Source organism: Siphateles boraxobius, unplaced genomic scaffold, assembly GCF_051911475.1.
Source record: "Siphateles boraxobius isolate OS27281-9 unplaced genomic scaffold, OSU_SipBor_1 130, whole genome shotgun sequence".
Classification (NCBI taxonomy): domain Eukaryota; kingdom Metazoa; phylum Chordata; class Actinopteri; order Cypriniformes; family Leuciscidae; genus Siphateles; species Siphateles boraxobius.
In genome coordinates this window covers 43,557,711-43,572,463 of record NW_027508734.1, presented here as the reverse complement: position 1 = coordinate 43,572,463, position 14,753 = coordinate 43,557,711, and the positions used below count along the sequence as shown (strand labels likewise).

The 14,753-nt window shown below is 46.0% G+C and overlaps 1 protein-coding gene across 1 annotated transcript in view; it reads left to right on the top strand.

Moving 5' to 3' along the window:
- Positions 1–14,753, top strand: part of adam19a (ADAM metallopeptidase domain 19a) — a 151,976-nt gene that overhangs the window by 96,508 nt on the left and 40,715 nt on the right. The window contains exons 7-11 of the mRNA XM_077229548.1: positions 1,036–1,101; positions 1,672–1,743; positions 1,908–2,074; positions 2,625–2,709; positions 9,886–10,028. Of these exons, the coding sequence (XP_077085663.1) occupies positions 1,036–1,101; positions 1,672–1,743; positions 1,908–2,074; positions 2,625–2,709; positions 9,886–10,028 (533 nt within the window). The remainder of the gene's footprint in view (positions 1–1,035; positions 1,102–1,671; positions 1,744–1,907; positions 2,075–2,624; positions 2,710–9,885; positions 10,029–14,753) is intronic.

The following is a 14,753-nucleotide window of genomic DNA, read 5'->3' as shown; positions in this document are numbered from 1 at the left end:
ACAGATCCCTTGTGTAGAGTCATATTGACATTATTTTCCCTTGGAATCTGACTTCTAGAACAAATGGCACTGGATCACTTGGTTTCTCCTTGGCTTTTTGTAGTTTGCAATGTGTCCTCAAAAGTAAAAGCAATGTAATATCAAAGCTACTGTGCATTTCTGAGTCCATGACATTCTTTACATAGTAAAAACATTCAAAGGAACACCCACATACTGTGTTCGTACATAAACAGGACCCTGGCAACATATATGTAGACAGTCACTATGTATTTTTGTACTTTTATTATTATTATTAATAAATAGTTATTTTCTGTAAGATTTTTTTCTGAAACATAATTAAGGGGAGCTCAACATTACTAAAGGAATCATTCCCGTTAACATTCATAAAAACGAGCTCCTGACGAGACTCTGTTTGGCATGCAATGCTTTGATTTTTATTGCTTATGAACATTTATTAACTTGCAATTTTATTTTCCTTTGGTTTGGTTGACAAGGAAGATGATTTATATGCACATCCTGTTCTTCCCCTTATTTTATTGTTTCACTCTCATTTTATTTACTGCTTGGTTGCTGTAAAGTGCTAGCTGTCACTTAGAGACGACTGAACACTTTTGTGATTACTATGCCAAAGCAGTCTTTTGAGTGAATTAGACCCATTAATTAAAATGCAAATAAAAATAAACGTAAAGAACAGCAGTGACAGCAAGCAGTACAAAATAAGCAATATTGTTACAATATTATTGCATACAGTCTCTGAGCTTTTGTAGTCAGTTTGTAAAAAAAAAAAAAAAAAAAAATTGGGCATGGATGACAATTAGCATTTAAATTAATCCTTATTTTATAGTAATTTCAATATGTGTGATTTAATACAATTGTCACTTCCTCACTTGTCAAATTGTTGCAGACATTTATTGTATGCATGAAGAAACAAGCCGCAAGAGACTAGAGAAACAAATCCATAAATCCTGCCCTCCAGCAATTAACGTTTCTTTCTGCCTATCTTTTGTTTGTTTCTGTATTTATCCCCACCCCTAGGTTAGACGAAATGCCTGGGGTACTACAAAGTACATGGAACTGTATATAGTAGCTGACAACACACTGGTAAGCTGATGATGCCTGTGTCACGCTCACTACTGCTAATTAGAAACTTCCACCAAGAAAAGTTCACCACTGGAATTAAGACTTTAGAGCTTCAAATACTGGCCGAGTTATATAAACTTTGCTTTACAACCGGTGCTTTGAGCCTAGTGTTACATTCTCATTCAAATGTGGTCACTGAGCAATTGTTGCTTAAATATAGAGCTTCGGAAGTGCCTTTTCGCTCTCTCGCACTCACTCTCTTTTCTGTCAATACCCTTTGCTGATATCTTATGTCTATAAGAATTTTTTTAAGAAGTTATCAGTGAATTAAATTTTTAGTTCTTATTTTCATGAGGGTCATGCAGACAATCTTTTCAGTGTTACATTCTGTTGAGTTTTCTGATTGAGTTCTTTCATACATTTACATTGAATCTGTATAATATTCACCAAAAGCCAAAAGAGGTAGGAGGTTATGTAAGATTTCATTACAGCTGGATTTAGTTAATCAGATTTCTCTGTAACAGGTTTTGCATTTTCTCATGCATTTGTATGTTTGTCTCGATCAATTTTCCTCCTGCCGTGTCTCTACAGTACAGAAAGCAAAACAAGGACCTTGGCAAAACTAAACAGAGGATAATGGAAATTGCTAATTATGTAGATAAGGTATGTCAAGCCTGGTGCATTTCTTTGGTTCAAAGGTTTTGTTGACTGTTTAGAGTGCATATATGTTTTCTGAATGCAAAATGTATAGATGTCTGTATTCGAATGATATTTAACTGAATAAATCAATTTACCTTGTCCCTAATTGTTTGATTTGGTCTGATCAGTTCTACAGAGTCTTGAATATTCGTGTACCTCTGATTGGTCTAGAGGTTTGGACAGAACATGACCAGTGCATTATCAACGAGGAACCAAATTCAACTCTTTGGTCCTTCCTTCAGTGGAGACAGAAACTCAAATCCCGCAAGAAACATGACAATGCCCAACTACTCACGTTAGTCACAATACACACCAACCCTATGCACATATTTAAAACAAGACTGTCCTGTAACTTATTCTTAATGAATTCTCAAAAATATTCTTAAAAATATATTTGTTTGCTTTGATTAATGTACGTTATACAGAATTAAAGGGATAGTTCACACAAAAATGTTGTCAATTACATTTACCCTGTAGTCGTTCCAAACCTGTATGACTTCCTTTCTTCTGTGAAACAAAAAATATCTGTTTATGTATTTTTTTAATGGTCAACGGGAAACAAAGGTGTTTAATTTCCAGCATTCTTCAAAATATCTACTTTTGTGTTCTGATGAAGAAAGAATCAAAATCATACAGGTTTTTTTCCGTTAGAGAGCGTGTGTGTGTGTGTGTGTGTGTGTGTGTGTGTGTGTGTGTGTGTGTGTGTGTGTGTGTGTGTGTGTGTGTGTGTGTGTGTGTGTGTGTGTGTGTGTGTGTGTGTGTGTGTGTGTGTTTGTTTGTTCAAAGAATGGCTCATGCATTTTTATTGATACCAAAGCTGAAATTATGTATTGTTTTCCCTGCAGTGGCGTGGTTTTCAAGGGCACCACCATTGGCATGGCTCCGCTGGAGGGCATGTGCAGTCACGAGAACTCGGGCGGCATCAACGTGGTAAGAAAGCGTGCATGCTTGCATCTGGAACAGGCTGTAAACAGTGTGTGTATAGATTGTGTGTTTGTGTATGGCTCATGAGGGGATTTGATCAAATGATCAATAGCTCCCACACACCTGATTAGCCTCTTATTGGCTCTATTACTTTGTGTGGCGGGAGAGAAGGACTTTGCAGAATACCAATGAGGGGTGAAGCGTTCTGGATATTACACATGGATGGGCTCATTCTACATTACATCAATATAGCCTGCTTAGTCCTACTGAGATCAATGAGGTACACAAAAAACTTTTTTTTGATACATGTCAACAATGGTTGCATTACATTTTAATAATTTGGATCATAAAGGGCTGACCTACTATGTTCACACAATAGCATAGTTTCTATAATTATATGAGTAACTATGTGGTGATTTTTGACCACATGCAGCATCTGAGAGGATAAAAGCAGTGCAAATGCCAAACAGTAAAAATGAAATGTCACATTGTCAAAAAGACACACTAAAAACTATTGTTATTTACTGTCTTTATCTGTCAGTTAGAGAAGTTGATTGGCTTTGTTTACCGCTTCACCTGTTCTCGAACTACTTCTGTCTGCCATTTTTATTTAAATATCCAATTAAAAATGAGGATAAAAATGGAAGCTGTGGATGCCAGAAATTCACTGTAAAAAATATGGTCACTATGTTTCAGGTATTACGTGATGAGATGCTTGGTGCTTGAAAATGGACTTATCCACCTTATTTTGCAACACAAAAGTAAACAATTTTTGTGAATGTGCAAGGCAATTCATTGGCCTCTATAGGTATTGTGTTCATTAGGAACATTGTATTTTGAAGTGGTGGTTAATGACGTAATGTGTGGGAGAGAAAGAGTAAAGAAGATGGATGAAGTTCTCTACTTCTGTCTCGTGTGTTTCTTTGCCTATTAACTCCTGACAGACCAGACAAAATGGTGACGAGGACTAGGCTTTTTTTTGCTATCATTGGTCACAAAGATGGCTGTTACTAATGTGCCTTTTCCTGAGTTTTTTTCCTGACTTGCCATGGTGAGCCTGCAAAGCTGTTCAGCACATGGCTGATGATTTTTGAAAATTACCTATCAGTTATTGATGCAACAAGGGATGCTTGGTTGGATGAAAGACAGAGAGCTGTACTGCTTCACTGCCTCGGTACAACGGATTTTCTACTCATTGCCTAAAACAGGTGCAACGTATAATGATGCAGAGGATGCATTGAAAGCATGTGCATAAAGTTGCTCTAAGCCACACCTTCAAGCATTCTTACAACGACTAGAAGCTAGTGGCTTGCAGCTCAATAAAGACAAGTGTCACTTCCAGCAAACCAGTGTCCTGATCAATGACATGTACAAGCGATTCAAAATGCTTCTGCTGATTGTCGGTCACATTTGCCCTTGTCTGCTTCTCCTGCAGATAATACTGTTTCTCCCGCTCCTGTTGATGTTGATGAGGAGTTTGATTCTTTTTTATCTGCTGCCTGTAATTCTCTGTCTGCAGCTGATGTTGATGCAGCATGTGGTTCTTGTCCTGCACTAACCAAACTTCATACACATTTCATATGGTTGGTTGGCTGGCCTCCTTCACCCAAGGGACTAGATGTTGAGTTGTTGCCATACAATGAACTGTGAATGGAGCTGTCTGTTAAGGATGACTTCGTCTTCCAGAGCTCACGGCTGATTGCACCAACGTCTCCATGATCTCTATTGGTGGCCAGAGATGGATGCTCAGGTTCATTATGCTGTATGTTCCTGCCATGTGTGTCAGCTCAATGACTAAACTGTCAAGTCACATCCTTCGGTCGCTGCCAGATGGACCATGGCAGAAAGTGGCTGTCTGATATAGTCAGGCCATTTGACACTGCTACATCCAACTGAAGGTTTGCTAGAACATTAGTTGACTAATACAGCAAATGGTGTGAGATCTCCTTTACTCACACTGTCACTATGGATTCTGTGGTTTCCTTTCTGTCATCAGTCTTCAGCCGCCATGGAAATCCAGTGAGTATAGAAATGGAAATCCATTGAGTATATCTGCTGCTTTTTCTGCTTTTCTGGAAGGAAGAATTATTCGTCACCATCTCTCCTCTCTCTACTACCTGGCAGCTAATAGTGCTGCAGAGAGGTTCAACCGTGTGCACAAACACACTGTCCAAATGGCCATTCAGCAACATAAGTCATGGAAACCTGTGGTAACTGACTTATTGCAGGTGTAACGTGCCACTCCACACACTGCAACTGGTACTTCACACATGGCTGTCTATTTTGCCATCTTTACCTATGCACCCACCAACTGACGTGACTGTTCACCAAAGGGTTACGTGGTTGCAACACAAAATGAAAAAGTACACTTATGCTAAGCGGGTTGTGGGGTGCTTGCACTCCTTTGAGCAACTATGAAATTCCTTGCATGTTCCTAAGGAACACAGAAGGTGTACTGATCTGATCACGGTTGCCAAATAACTTAAGTTGGGTACATACCTTCTTAGAAAAATGCACCCCATCTTACTGCTTTCAATGCACACCAACAACTCCGGCTGAGAACACTGCTCGCTACACACACACTCATACCACTAGACCTAAACGTGATGTTCGGAAGCATAGTTGGTTAAAGGACTATGTTACTTAAATCTGATGTGTCTGCATTGTTGATGTAACTCTGATGTACTATTGTTCATTAAAAAAGGGTAAAATGTTGTGTTCATGAGTAACATTGTATTTTTGACCATTATTTTAAAGTGTTGTGTAATTACGTAACGTAACGTGTGGGAGAGAACGGAAGTGAAAGAGTAAAGGAGATGGATGAAGTTCGCTATTCCTGTCTCGTGTGTTTTTCTTATTAACTCCTGACAGACACCAAAATAGGTAAATAAATAGAAGAATAACAAACTGCAGTAAATGTCAAAACTATTTGCATTACAAACCAGTGAGTTTATAATTATGACAATACATTAAAATAAAATGATAAGAAACATGTGATTGCAAAATCAAGCAGCATAACAAGCTGTTTTGTACAGCTGAAAATAAGTGGAAGCGAATGACACCGGAAGCCAGACACATTAACTTTACAAATGGCCACGCCCGTTCTTACATATACTTAAAAAGTTTATTAAGTTACATAATGTTTATATGCCAATGTACTTGGATTACCAATATCGGTTTTGTTCCTTAAAATGTACTGATTATCACTGTAATAATACAGGTGGTAAAATAAAAGACATATGATGAAAAGCCACAGAGTTTGTTATTGTCAGGGATCAATCAAGCTTGTTTCAGTCCACCACTCAAACATCACTCTCTCCAGAATATTAATCACACACACCTGTCCATCATCAATTACCTCATCAGCCAGCTCTTAAAACTCTCACTGTGATTTCAGTCTTTGTCAAGCCTCCAACAGGAACTGACCGTTCTTCCCATATCCTGAAAACCTTGTGATCTCTGAGCTGCCTGAGAATTCTGTCTACTTACCTGACTCAAACTAACCTTTGTGATATTATTCTGCTATCTCCAGATCTCCCATCCGATTCCGGAGATCCTGTTCTCTCATGAGCTTCCATGTTCGCGAGTCGATACAGTTACCCCGATCATACCTAAAGGAGAGAAGAGAGGAAGGATTAGCGAACTGAGACTGAGTGATTATCCTACTCTTGAAATTATCTGGATTACCTGTTGCTCTCCGTGCATCGAGTGTTCTTCAATTTATCTGCACCTGAAATCACCGTATACTCACCTTGCACTATTGGCACCTGTAAATAAAGCTGTATGTGAATCACTTACCTTCGATTTCCTGGTCTCTATCCTGACAGTTATAAGTCCATAAAACATGGCCAATACTTGTTTATAGACAGTGCACATGGTCGTTCACACAAAGACAAAAGAACAGTAACACAAATGACACTAAAATAATACAAAGAACATTTAGTAAAAAAAACAGGAAATGTAACACAAAAACCATAAATGTGACATTATTTTGCAGTAAAATAACATCAAACCATTACAGTAATGTAACTTACATTACAACGGTTCTCACTCCCATCCAGATAAGTCCAAGTGAGTTCCCCTGGGCAATTTTCCAATATAGAATATTCTCTAACAATATTTTCTGTGTATTTCTGGATGTGGTCGACAACAGGCCGTTTCATCAAATGGCCACGATCACTGCAGTTTAGGCCATGCCCATGCTAAGCTGGTTTTGTGGATAGTACATGCTCTCATTGCAAGAACGTGGCCATGGGAACATTGCGGTCACTTTTCCTATTAAGCACAAAGTCACCTTGGTTACTGCCAGTCTTGGTCCATCTGCAACTATGCACAAGGCCTTGGCTGCAAGCGCTGAGGGCGATCTGACCTGAGGGTACCAGTGGAAGCATTTCAAGCGGTTGAGTCCCTACAGACTTTCCATTCTTCAGCACAACTGTCTCTCCCGGTTGAGTTCATGGATGAGTTAAGCGGCTCCCCTGTGGGCGAACCTAAGTTCTCAAGATGAGGATGAGTTGTCAATTGCAGAATTAAAGGGTATTTGCCTTCTGACTTGGAAGACTAACCTGGGCCCCACCAACAGGTGGATGCACAGAATTTGCAGGTTCGTCCGCCCTCACTACCCTCAACGGTGGGTCAGCCAGGGATTACTCCCAACGTTACCTGGTTGAGTGGGTGATTACGGTGCTCCTGTGGCCACAAGACACCACCACCTGGAAGAACCATCTAAGACTCCCGTCCAAAGCATGTAAGTTCACATAATTTATGACGGCAAGTGCCTACAGCGCTGCTGGACAGGCCGCCTCTGCCTTGCATGCCATGGACATGCACAAGGTAAGTCCCTACCCCAGCGCTCATGCAATAACTGAGTTCGGTGACCGATTTCGCCCTAGGGGCATCGAAGGTCACAGCACAGGCATTTGGTCCAGTGATGTCCACTTTTCTTTGCAGAAGAAGGATGCTGAGAAAGGGCGCTTTTGCAACGCCTCATCTTGCAAGGAGATTTTGTGGAGGATTTTCCTCCAGCATCAGCTATAAAAAACAAACAAACAAACAGACAAAGGTGATAAAATATTGCTAAAGAGCAGGCCGCCCAGGTCCCACACCCTGTCTGTCCGCCGCCAAAGTCCTTCCCCATTGGAGTCACCTGCTCGCCAAACAGCGCTGAGTACCCCAAATAGGATTCAAAGGCTTAAAATCCTTAATAACGCATGCTTATCAGGTTCCTCAAGAGGTGCCAGGAGGTTAAGTCCTCCAAGGAAAAAGGCGATACTGCCTTAGTGTCCTGTAGCCAGAGACTGGCTCCACACTGATGATAAGCAGCCTTAAGCCTGGTTATTGGATTGGTTCATAGACCTTTGTAAAAATCCAGGTTACCTCCCCTTATTCCCTCCTGGTACCTCTCTGTAGGCTTGCTGGGCCTACAGCCTCTGTTAAGCCCCTAGAGTCAACTGGGTTAAATACCCTCTCATTGAAGATAGCCCTCCTGACCATGCTCACTTCAATCAAAAGGGTTGAGAACCTGCATGCATTCTCTGTCAGTGAAACGTGCCTAGACTTCACTCTGGTATATTCTGATGTAATCCTGAGACCCCACCTGGGCTACGTGCCCAAAGTTCCCACTACCTTTCTAACGGACCAAGTGATGAACTTGCAAGCGCTGTCTCTGGATAAGGCATACCCAGCCTTGTTGTTGCTGTGTCCAGTTATGTTAGATGCTCAGAGCAGCTCTTTGTTTGTTTGATGGTACAGCAGGAGGACAAACAGAGGATAGTCCACTGGATAGTGAATGCCATTGCCTTGCCATACCAGACCCAATCCTGCTGTGGGTCTGAGCAGTGTGAGCACACTCCACAAGAAGTGTTGGATCCTCCTGGGCCCTAGCGAACAGCGCCTCTCTAACAGACATCTGAAGTCCAGCGGGCTGGGCTACAACCAATATCTTTGCAAGATTTTATTATATCCGGGTTTAGCAAGTTTGTTACTGTGTGTTATTAGGTACAAACAGGTAAGTCGCAGGTAACTGGCTGGGTATTCCACTTGTACAAAGCGCCTTTCCCCTCTCTGAGATGCTGATAACATGTGCTTTTTTGTCCATGTGAGTTCCCCGAGTTGGCGAACCCTAGACGTGTTATTTCCCTACAGCACCCTACAGCTTTCAAATTCAGCAGAGGAATTTGACGCCAGGCCCAGTATGCCCTTTCAGGTCAGGCCGTGTACTTGGGCTAGGTGCTACATATGTAGTGATTCCCTGATGGCAATCCCATATAATGTATTTTCCACAGTACAGTTTCCCTGATGGTAAACCTGCGTACTCCCACTGCGTACTCCCACTTCAGAACTTCAACACAATGCCTCGTTCTCTCCATCTGGAAATGGAGGTTACAATAGTAACCAAGACATTTGAAACAAATTAACAGATTTTTTTTGTCTGGAAAAAACCTTCTTTTTTTTTTTTTACAGTGTGTGAGTATAGACTCACTGTTGGAATTCATGTGTGGTCTTGTTCATGACTAGGGTTTGGGAAAGCATCCCTTAAGCGGGCTCCTGCACGTTCCTCAAAGTCTTTTGAACCAGTATGACAAGGACAATGTGGTTCCTGGGGAAAAAAATTGGATATAGAAAATCATTTGTAATACAACTGCATGTCATGTTTCACCGTTTTTGTTATGGTGGAGATATGATCAGTACCGTCTGAAAAATTCAACACTGCATACCCTTTGCAGAGACATCTGTTTGTGCCTGCTTTTTCTTGGAATATGTGTGTGCATTTATGTTTGTGTTATGGTATGAAGATAAAAGAAAGGCTATTCTGTTTGCCCTTATCCATTGTACTTAAATTACCACCTGCAGGTCAAAAAAACAACATTCTTTACAATTTATGGCATTATTGTAACATAACAAAGTAGCCTTTTGAGATCAGAGATGTCCTCTGGGCTTCTACTGCCATTTACCTACTGTGGCACAGCAATGATAGAAGCCTGTGGGCTACAAATAGCCTTTATGTCCAATTTAAAGAATAAAATACAATTAATCTATTGCATGGCAGTCAGAATGGCAAATACTCTAATCCTGAATATGAATTCATCATTTTAGACAGACTCTTAAACCAGTGCTTTAACTGCTACTTCATTTATTGTGATGTTTGTTATAGCTGGTAAATGAAATTATCTTTTCTTCCAGGACCATTCTGAATTGTCCATTGGGGCGGCTGCGACCATGGCACATGAGATCGGCCATAACTTCGGCATGAGTCACGACCATGAGGGCTGTTGCGTGGAAGCCACTGCTGAGCAGGGCGGATGTGTAATGGCAGCAGCTACAGGGTAAAGACTGAAACTCTTATACATTTGCTTTATATTGATGCCTTTAGCAGATGCTTTCTTTTATAAATAACCTATAATGCAGATCACAAATCATGGTACTGTAATTACAGAAAACATGCTAATTATACAAATAACCCTGGTGTCAGGGTTGTTGCAGGATGCCGAAGACGAGGACACGGGAACTGAAGTATAGTTGATTTATTTACAAACTAAACTTACTGGAACATACAGAAACAAAGGAAACTCCAGGACTTCAAAAACACAACCTTACATCGACGACCAACAAACACTGAGGGAAAACACAGGGCTTAAAAGAACTGGGACTAATGGGATAATTAAATGAACACAGGTGAAGAAACTGAACACAAACGAGGAGCGGGAAAAACTAACAGGACTGAACCAAAATCACAAAAGACGGGGGTGAACAAGATCACAAAACTGAACTAATAACACATAGAAAACGTGACAGAACCTCCCCCTCCCCGAAGGCGCATCCTCGCGCCGTATAACATCCAAAGGGGTAGGAGGGTGGGCGCCCTTGAGGCTGACGAGGGCATGGTGGTGCAGGGACGGGAAGCCTCCAGGGCGGAGCTGGTAGCTCGGGGAACCGGGGTGGAACAGGCTGTGGGCGTGGCCAGGGCGGAGCAGGCTGTGGGCGTGGCCAGGGCGGAGCAGGCTGTGGGCGTGGCCAGGGCGGAGCAGGCTGTGGGCGTGGCCAGGGCGGACCCGGCTGTGGGCGTGGCCAGGGCGGACCCGGCTGTGGGCGTGACCAGGGCGGACCCGGCTGTGGGCGTGGCCAGGGCGGACCCGGCTGTGGGCGTGGCCAGGGCGGAGCTGTCGGACCCGGCTGTGGGCGTGGCCAGTGCGGAGCTGTCGGACCCGGCTGTGGGCGTGGCCAGGGTGGAGCTGTCGGACCCGGCTGTGGGCGTCCAGGGCGGAGCTGTCGGACCCTCGGGCGTCCAGGGCGGAGCTGTCGGACCCTCGGGCGTCCAGGGCGGAGCTGTCGGACCCTCGGGCGTCCAGGGCGGAGCTGTCGGACCCTCGGGCGTCCATTGCGGTGAGGACCCTTCGGGCGGCCATGGCGGTGAGGACCCTTCGGGCGGCCATGGTGGAGATGTTTTTTCAGGTGGCCATGGTGGTACTGGGAACCTCGTCGGAGAGACCTCCGCAGTCCCCCTAGCAGGTATACTGCGCCCCCCCCCTAAAATTTGAATGGGGAAATTGACAGGAAAGTAGGGGTCCAGCAGCAAAGAGGGTCTTGAACTAAGCGGGATCAGTGGCCAAGGAAACTCTGGGCTGGACAGGACTGGCACAGGATCAGTGGGCTCTGGTGCAGGATCAGTGGGCTCTGGTGCAGGATCAGTGGGCTCTGGCGCAGGATCAACGGGCTCCGGCGCAGGACTGGACGGGGCCGGCACATCATGGGACTCGGAACTGGACGGGGCCGGCACATCATGGGACTCGGAACTGGACGGGGCCGGCACATCATGGGACTCGGAACTGGACGGGGCCGGCACATCATGGGACTCGGAACTGGACGGGGCCGGCACATCATGGGACTCGGAACTGGACGGGCCGGCACATCATGGGACTCGGAACTGGACGGGGCCGGCACATCATGGGACTCGGAACTGGACGGGGCCGGCACATCATGGGACTCGGAACTGGACGGGGCCGGCACATCATGGGACTCGGAACTGGACGGGGCCGGCACATCATGGGACTCGGAACTGGACGGGGCCGGCACATCATGGGACTCGGAACTGGACGGGGCCGGCACATCATGGGACTCGGAACTGGACGGGGCCGGCACATCATGGGACTCGGAACAGGACGGGGCCGGCACATCATGGGACTCGGAACTGGACGGGGCCGGCACATCATGGGACTCGGAACTGGACGGGGCCGGCACATCATGGGACTCGGAACTGGACGGGGCCGGCACATCATGGGACTCGGAACTGGACGGGGCCGGCACATCATGGGACTCGGAACTGGACGGGGCCGGCACATCATGGGACTCGGAACTGGAAGGGGCCGGCACATCATGGGACTCGGAACTGGACGGGGCCGGCACATCATGGGACTCGGAACTGGACGGGGCCGGCACATCATGGGACTCGGAACTGGACGGGGCCAGCACATCATGGGACTCGGAACTGGACTCATGGGCTAGAGCTGATGTCCGTGTAGCCGACACACAGAATCGCCGCAGACATCACAATCTGCGGGCGGGCAGGTGATGGGCTCAGGCGCTGGCGGGCAGGCGATGGGCTCAGGCGCTGGCGAGCAGGCGATGGGCTCAGGCGCTGGCGAGCAGGCGATGGGCTCAGGCGCTGGCGAGCAGGCGATGGGCTCAGGCGCTGGCGGGCTTGGAGCTGGCTGGAGTGGGAGATCTTCTACGAGGTAGTTGGATCCACACGCCCACAGCGTGTGATCCACAAACTCCAAGAAGGACATTTTTAGGTCCTTTACCAGAATTATCTCGGCTAGCGGGTCTCTCAGACCACCCCAGAAACTCTGTTTCAGTTCCTCTTCATCCTGAGTCATGTCATCATAGAGGTCTAGGTAACGCCTCGCACACTCCTCAAGAGAGAGCTCCTTCTGGAAGAGGATTGGTATTTCCATGGGGCTCACCTTCTTGTTCTTCCTCCTTCGGCTCATCTTTTTTTTAATGGGTTGGTCGTTCTGTCAGGGTTGTTGCAGGATGCCGAAGACGAGGACACGGGAACTGAAGTATAGTTGATTTATTTACAAACTAAACTTACAGGAACATACAGAAACAAAGGAAACTCCAGGACTTCAAAAACACACAACCTTACATCGACAACGACCAACAAACACTGAGGGAAAACACAGGGCTTAAGGGGGCTTTTCCACTGGGCTCGTTTGCTGCGGTCCGAGCCCGAGCGCGTTTGTTCCCGGCGCCCCCCGCAGCGTTGGTCTGGTTTCACACTCAACTTGATTCTATCGAACTCTGGTGCGTTTGCGTGCATCTTACGTCATTGCAAACGTGCACGGCGCATGATAGAAAACACGACGCGGGTCAATATATTGTGTTTTTTATTAATTTGGTGCAATTATTCATAGCTGAGTAAACAACCCAGGTTAACTGTGTGTGTGTGTGTGTGTTTCGCATAAGCTGTTTTTTCCGCTGCTTGCAAATGGACTCTTTTGAGGAGACAGTGGATTTCCATTAATTTGTTGCCCTGATTGCACGCACTATGCGCGAATACACTGCAGACTCACTCTTGCTCGTATCCAGGGTAAATCTTCATCCCTTACGTGTGTTTTATTTAACTAAATACATCATAATCGACTAAAACGCATGCGCAGGATACTTTACTTCCTGAACAAGTGCGCACCCGAGTCCGTGTAGTTTTCACATACACGCGAATCGCAGCACGGTTCGGGAGCAACCGAACTCAGACCACCTCCTCCAGGTAGTCTCGGGTTCGGTACCCCAGTGCGCACCCGGGTCCCATGACAGGGTTCACATTAGCGATTTTTCATGCGAACCGTGCCCCGTTCCGAACTAAACTGCCAGTGTGAAAGCCCCCTAAAAGAACTGGTGTTATGAACTGCTCAGAGACAAGAAGCTTGAGGATCCAAATGCAGTTTATTAAAGTTAATCCAAATCGTAATCAGAATCCAGGCAACGGTCATACACAGGCAGGCAATCCAAACAAACAGACAAATCCAGAGGGTGAGGCAGGAATGGGAAAACCAGGACACGGGCAGAGATCAAAAACCAGGAACAAAGAAAACAAGGGAAACGCTCAGAAATGCAGTGGGATAACGTACAAGACTTCACAGGGAATGATGAGGTGAACCAGGCTTATATGGGGTGAACTAAACAATATAATGAGACACAGGTGAATGTGATAATCAGAGATGAGTCCAGGCAGTGAATTATGGGAAATGTAGTTGTGAGTGAACAATGATAGTCTGATGTGGAGTGCCCTTAGCTGGCTCTCAAGGGCACTCCAGCTGATAACCGTTACATAGCCCCCCCTCAAAGGAGCAGCTTCCAGATGCTCCTAAAATTCTCCAGGAGGGAGGTGGAGCGGAGGCGGACCCGGGGGTGGGATGGAGGGCCAGGCCCGTGGAGCGGAAGAGGGCCTGGAGACTGCGGCAGGACGGAAGGCCAGGGTGGAGCAGGATGTGCAGGCGACCAGGGTGGAGCTGGCTGTGCAGACGACCAGGGTGGAGCAGGCAGTTCGGGCGGCCAGGGCGAAGCAGACGACCCATCAGGCGGCCAGGGCGAAGCAGACGACCCATCGGGCGGCCAGGGCGAAGCAGACGACCCATCGGGCGGCCAGGGCGGTGAAGAGCCCTCGGGCGGCCACGGCACAGGAACAGAACCCGGCTCGGGAACAGACACTGGCTCAGGAACAGGCAACACACACACTGGCTCTGGCTCGGGAACAGACAACACACACACTGGGGGCTCCGGAACAGACAACACCCACACTGGCTCCGGAACAGATAACACACACACTGGCTCGGGAACAGGAACAGACTCTGGCTCGGAGGCGGCCATCTTGTCCGTAGACACTGGTTCGGAAGCGGCCATCTTGTCCGTAGACACTGGCTCGGAGGTAGTGATGTGAACAGTTTCTGGATCAGCAGAAGTGATGTGAACAGTCTCTGGTTCGGCCATCTTGTCCGTAGACACTGGCTCGGAGGAAGTGACGTGAACAGTCTCTGGATCAGCAGAAGTGA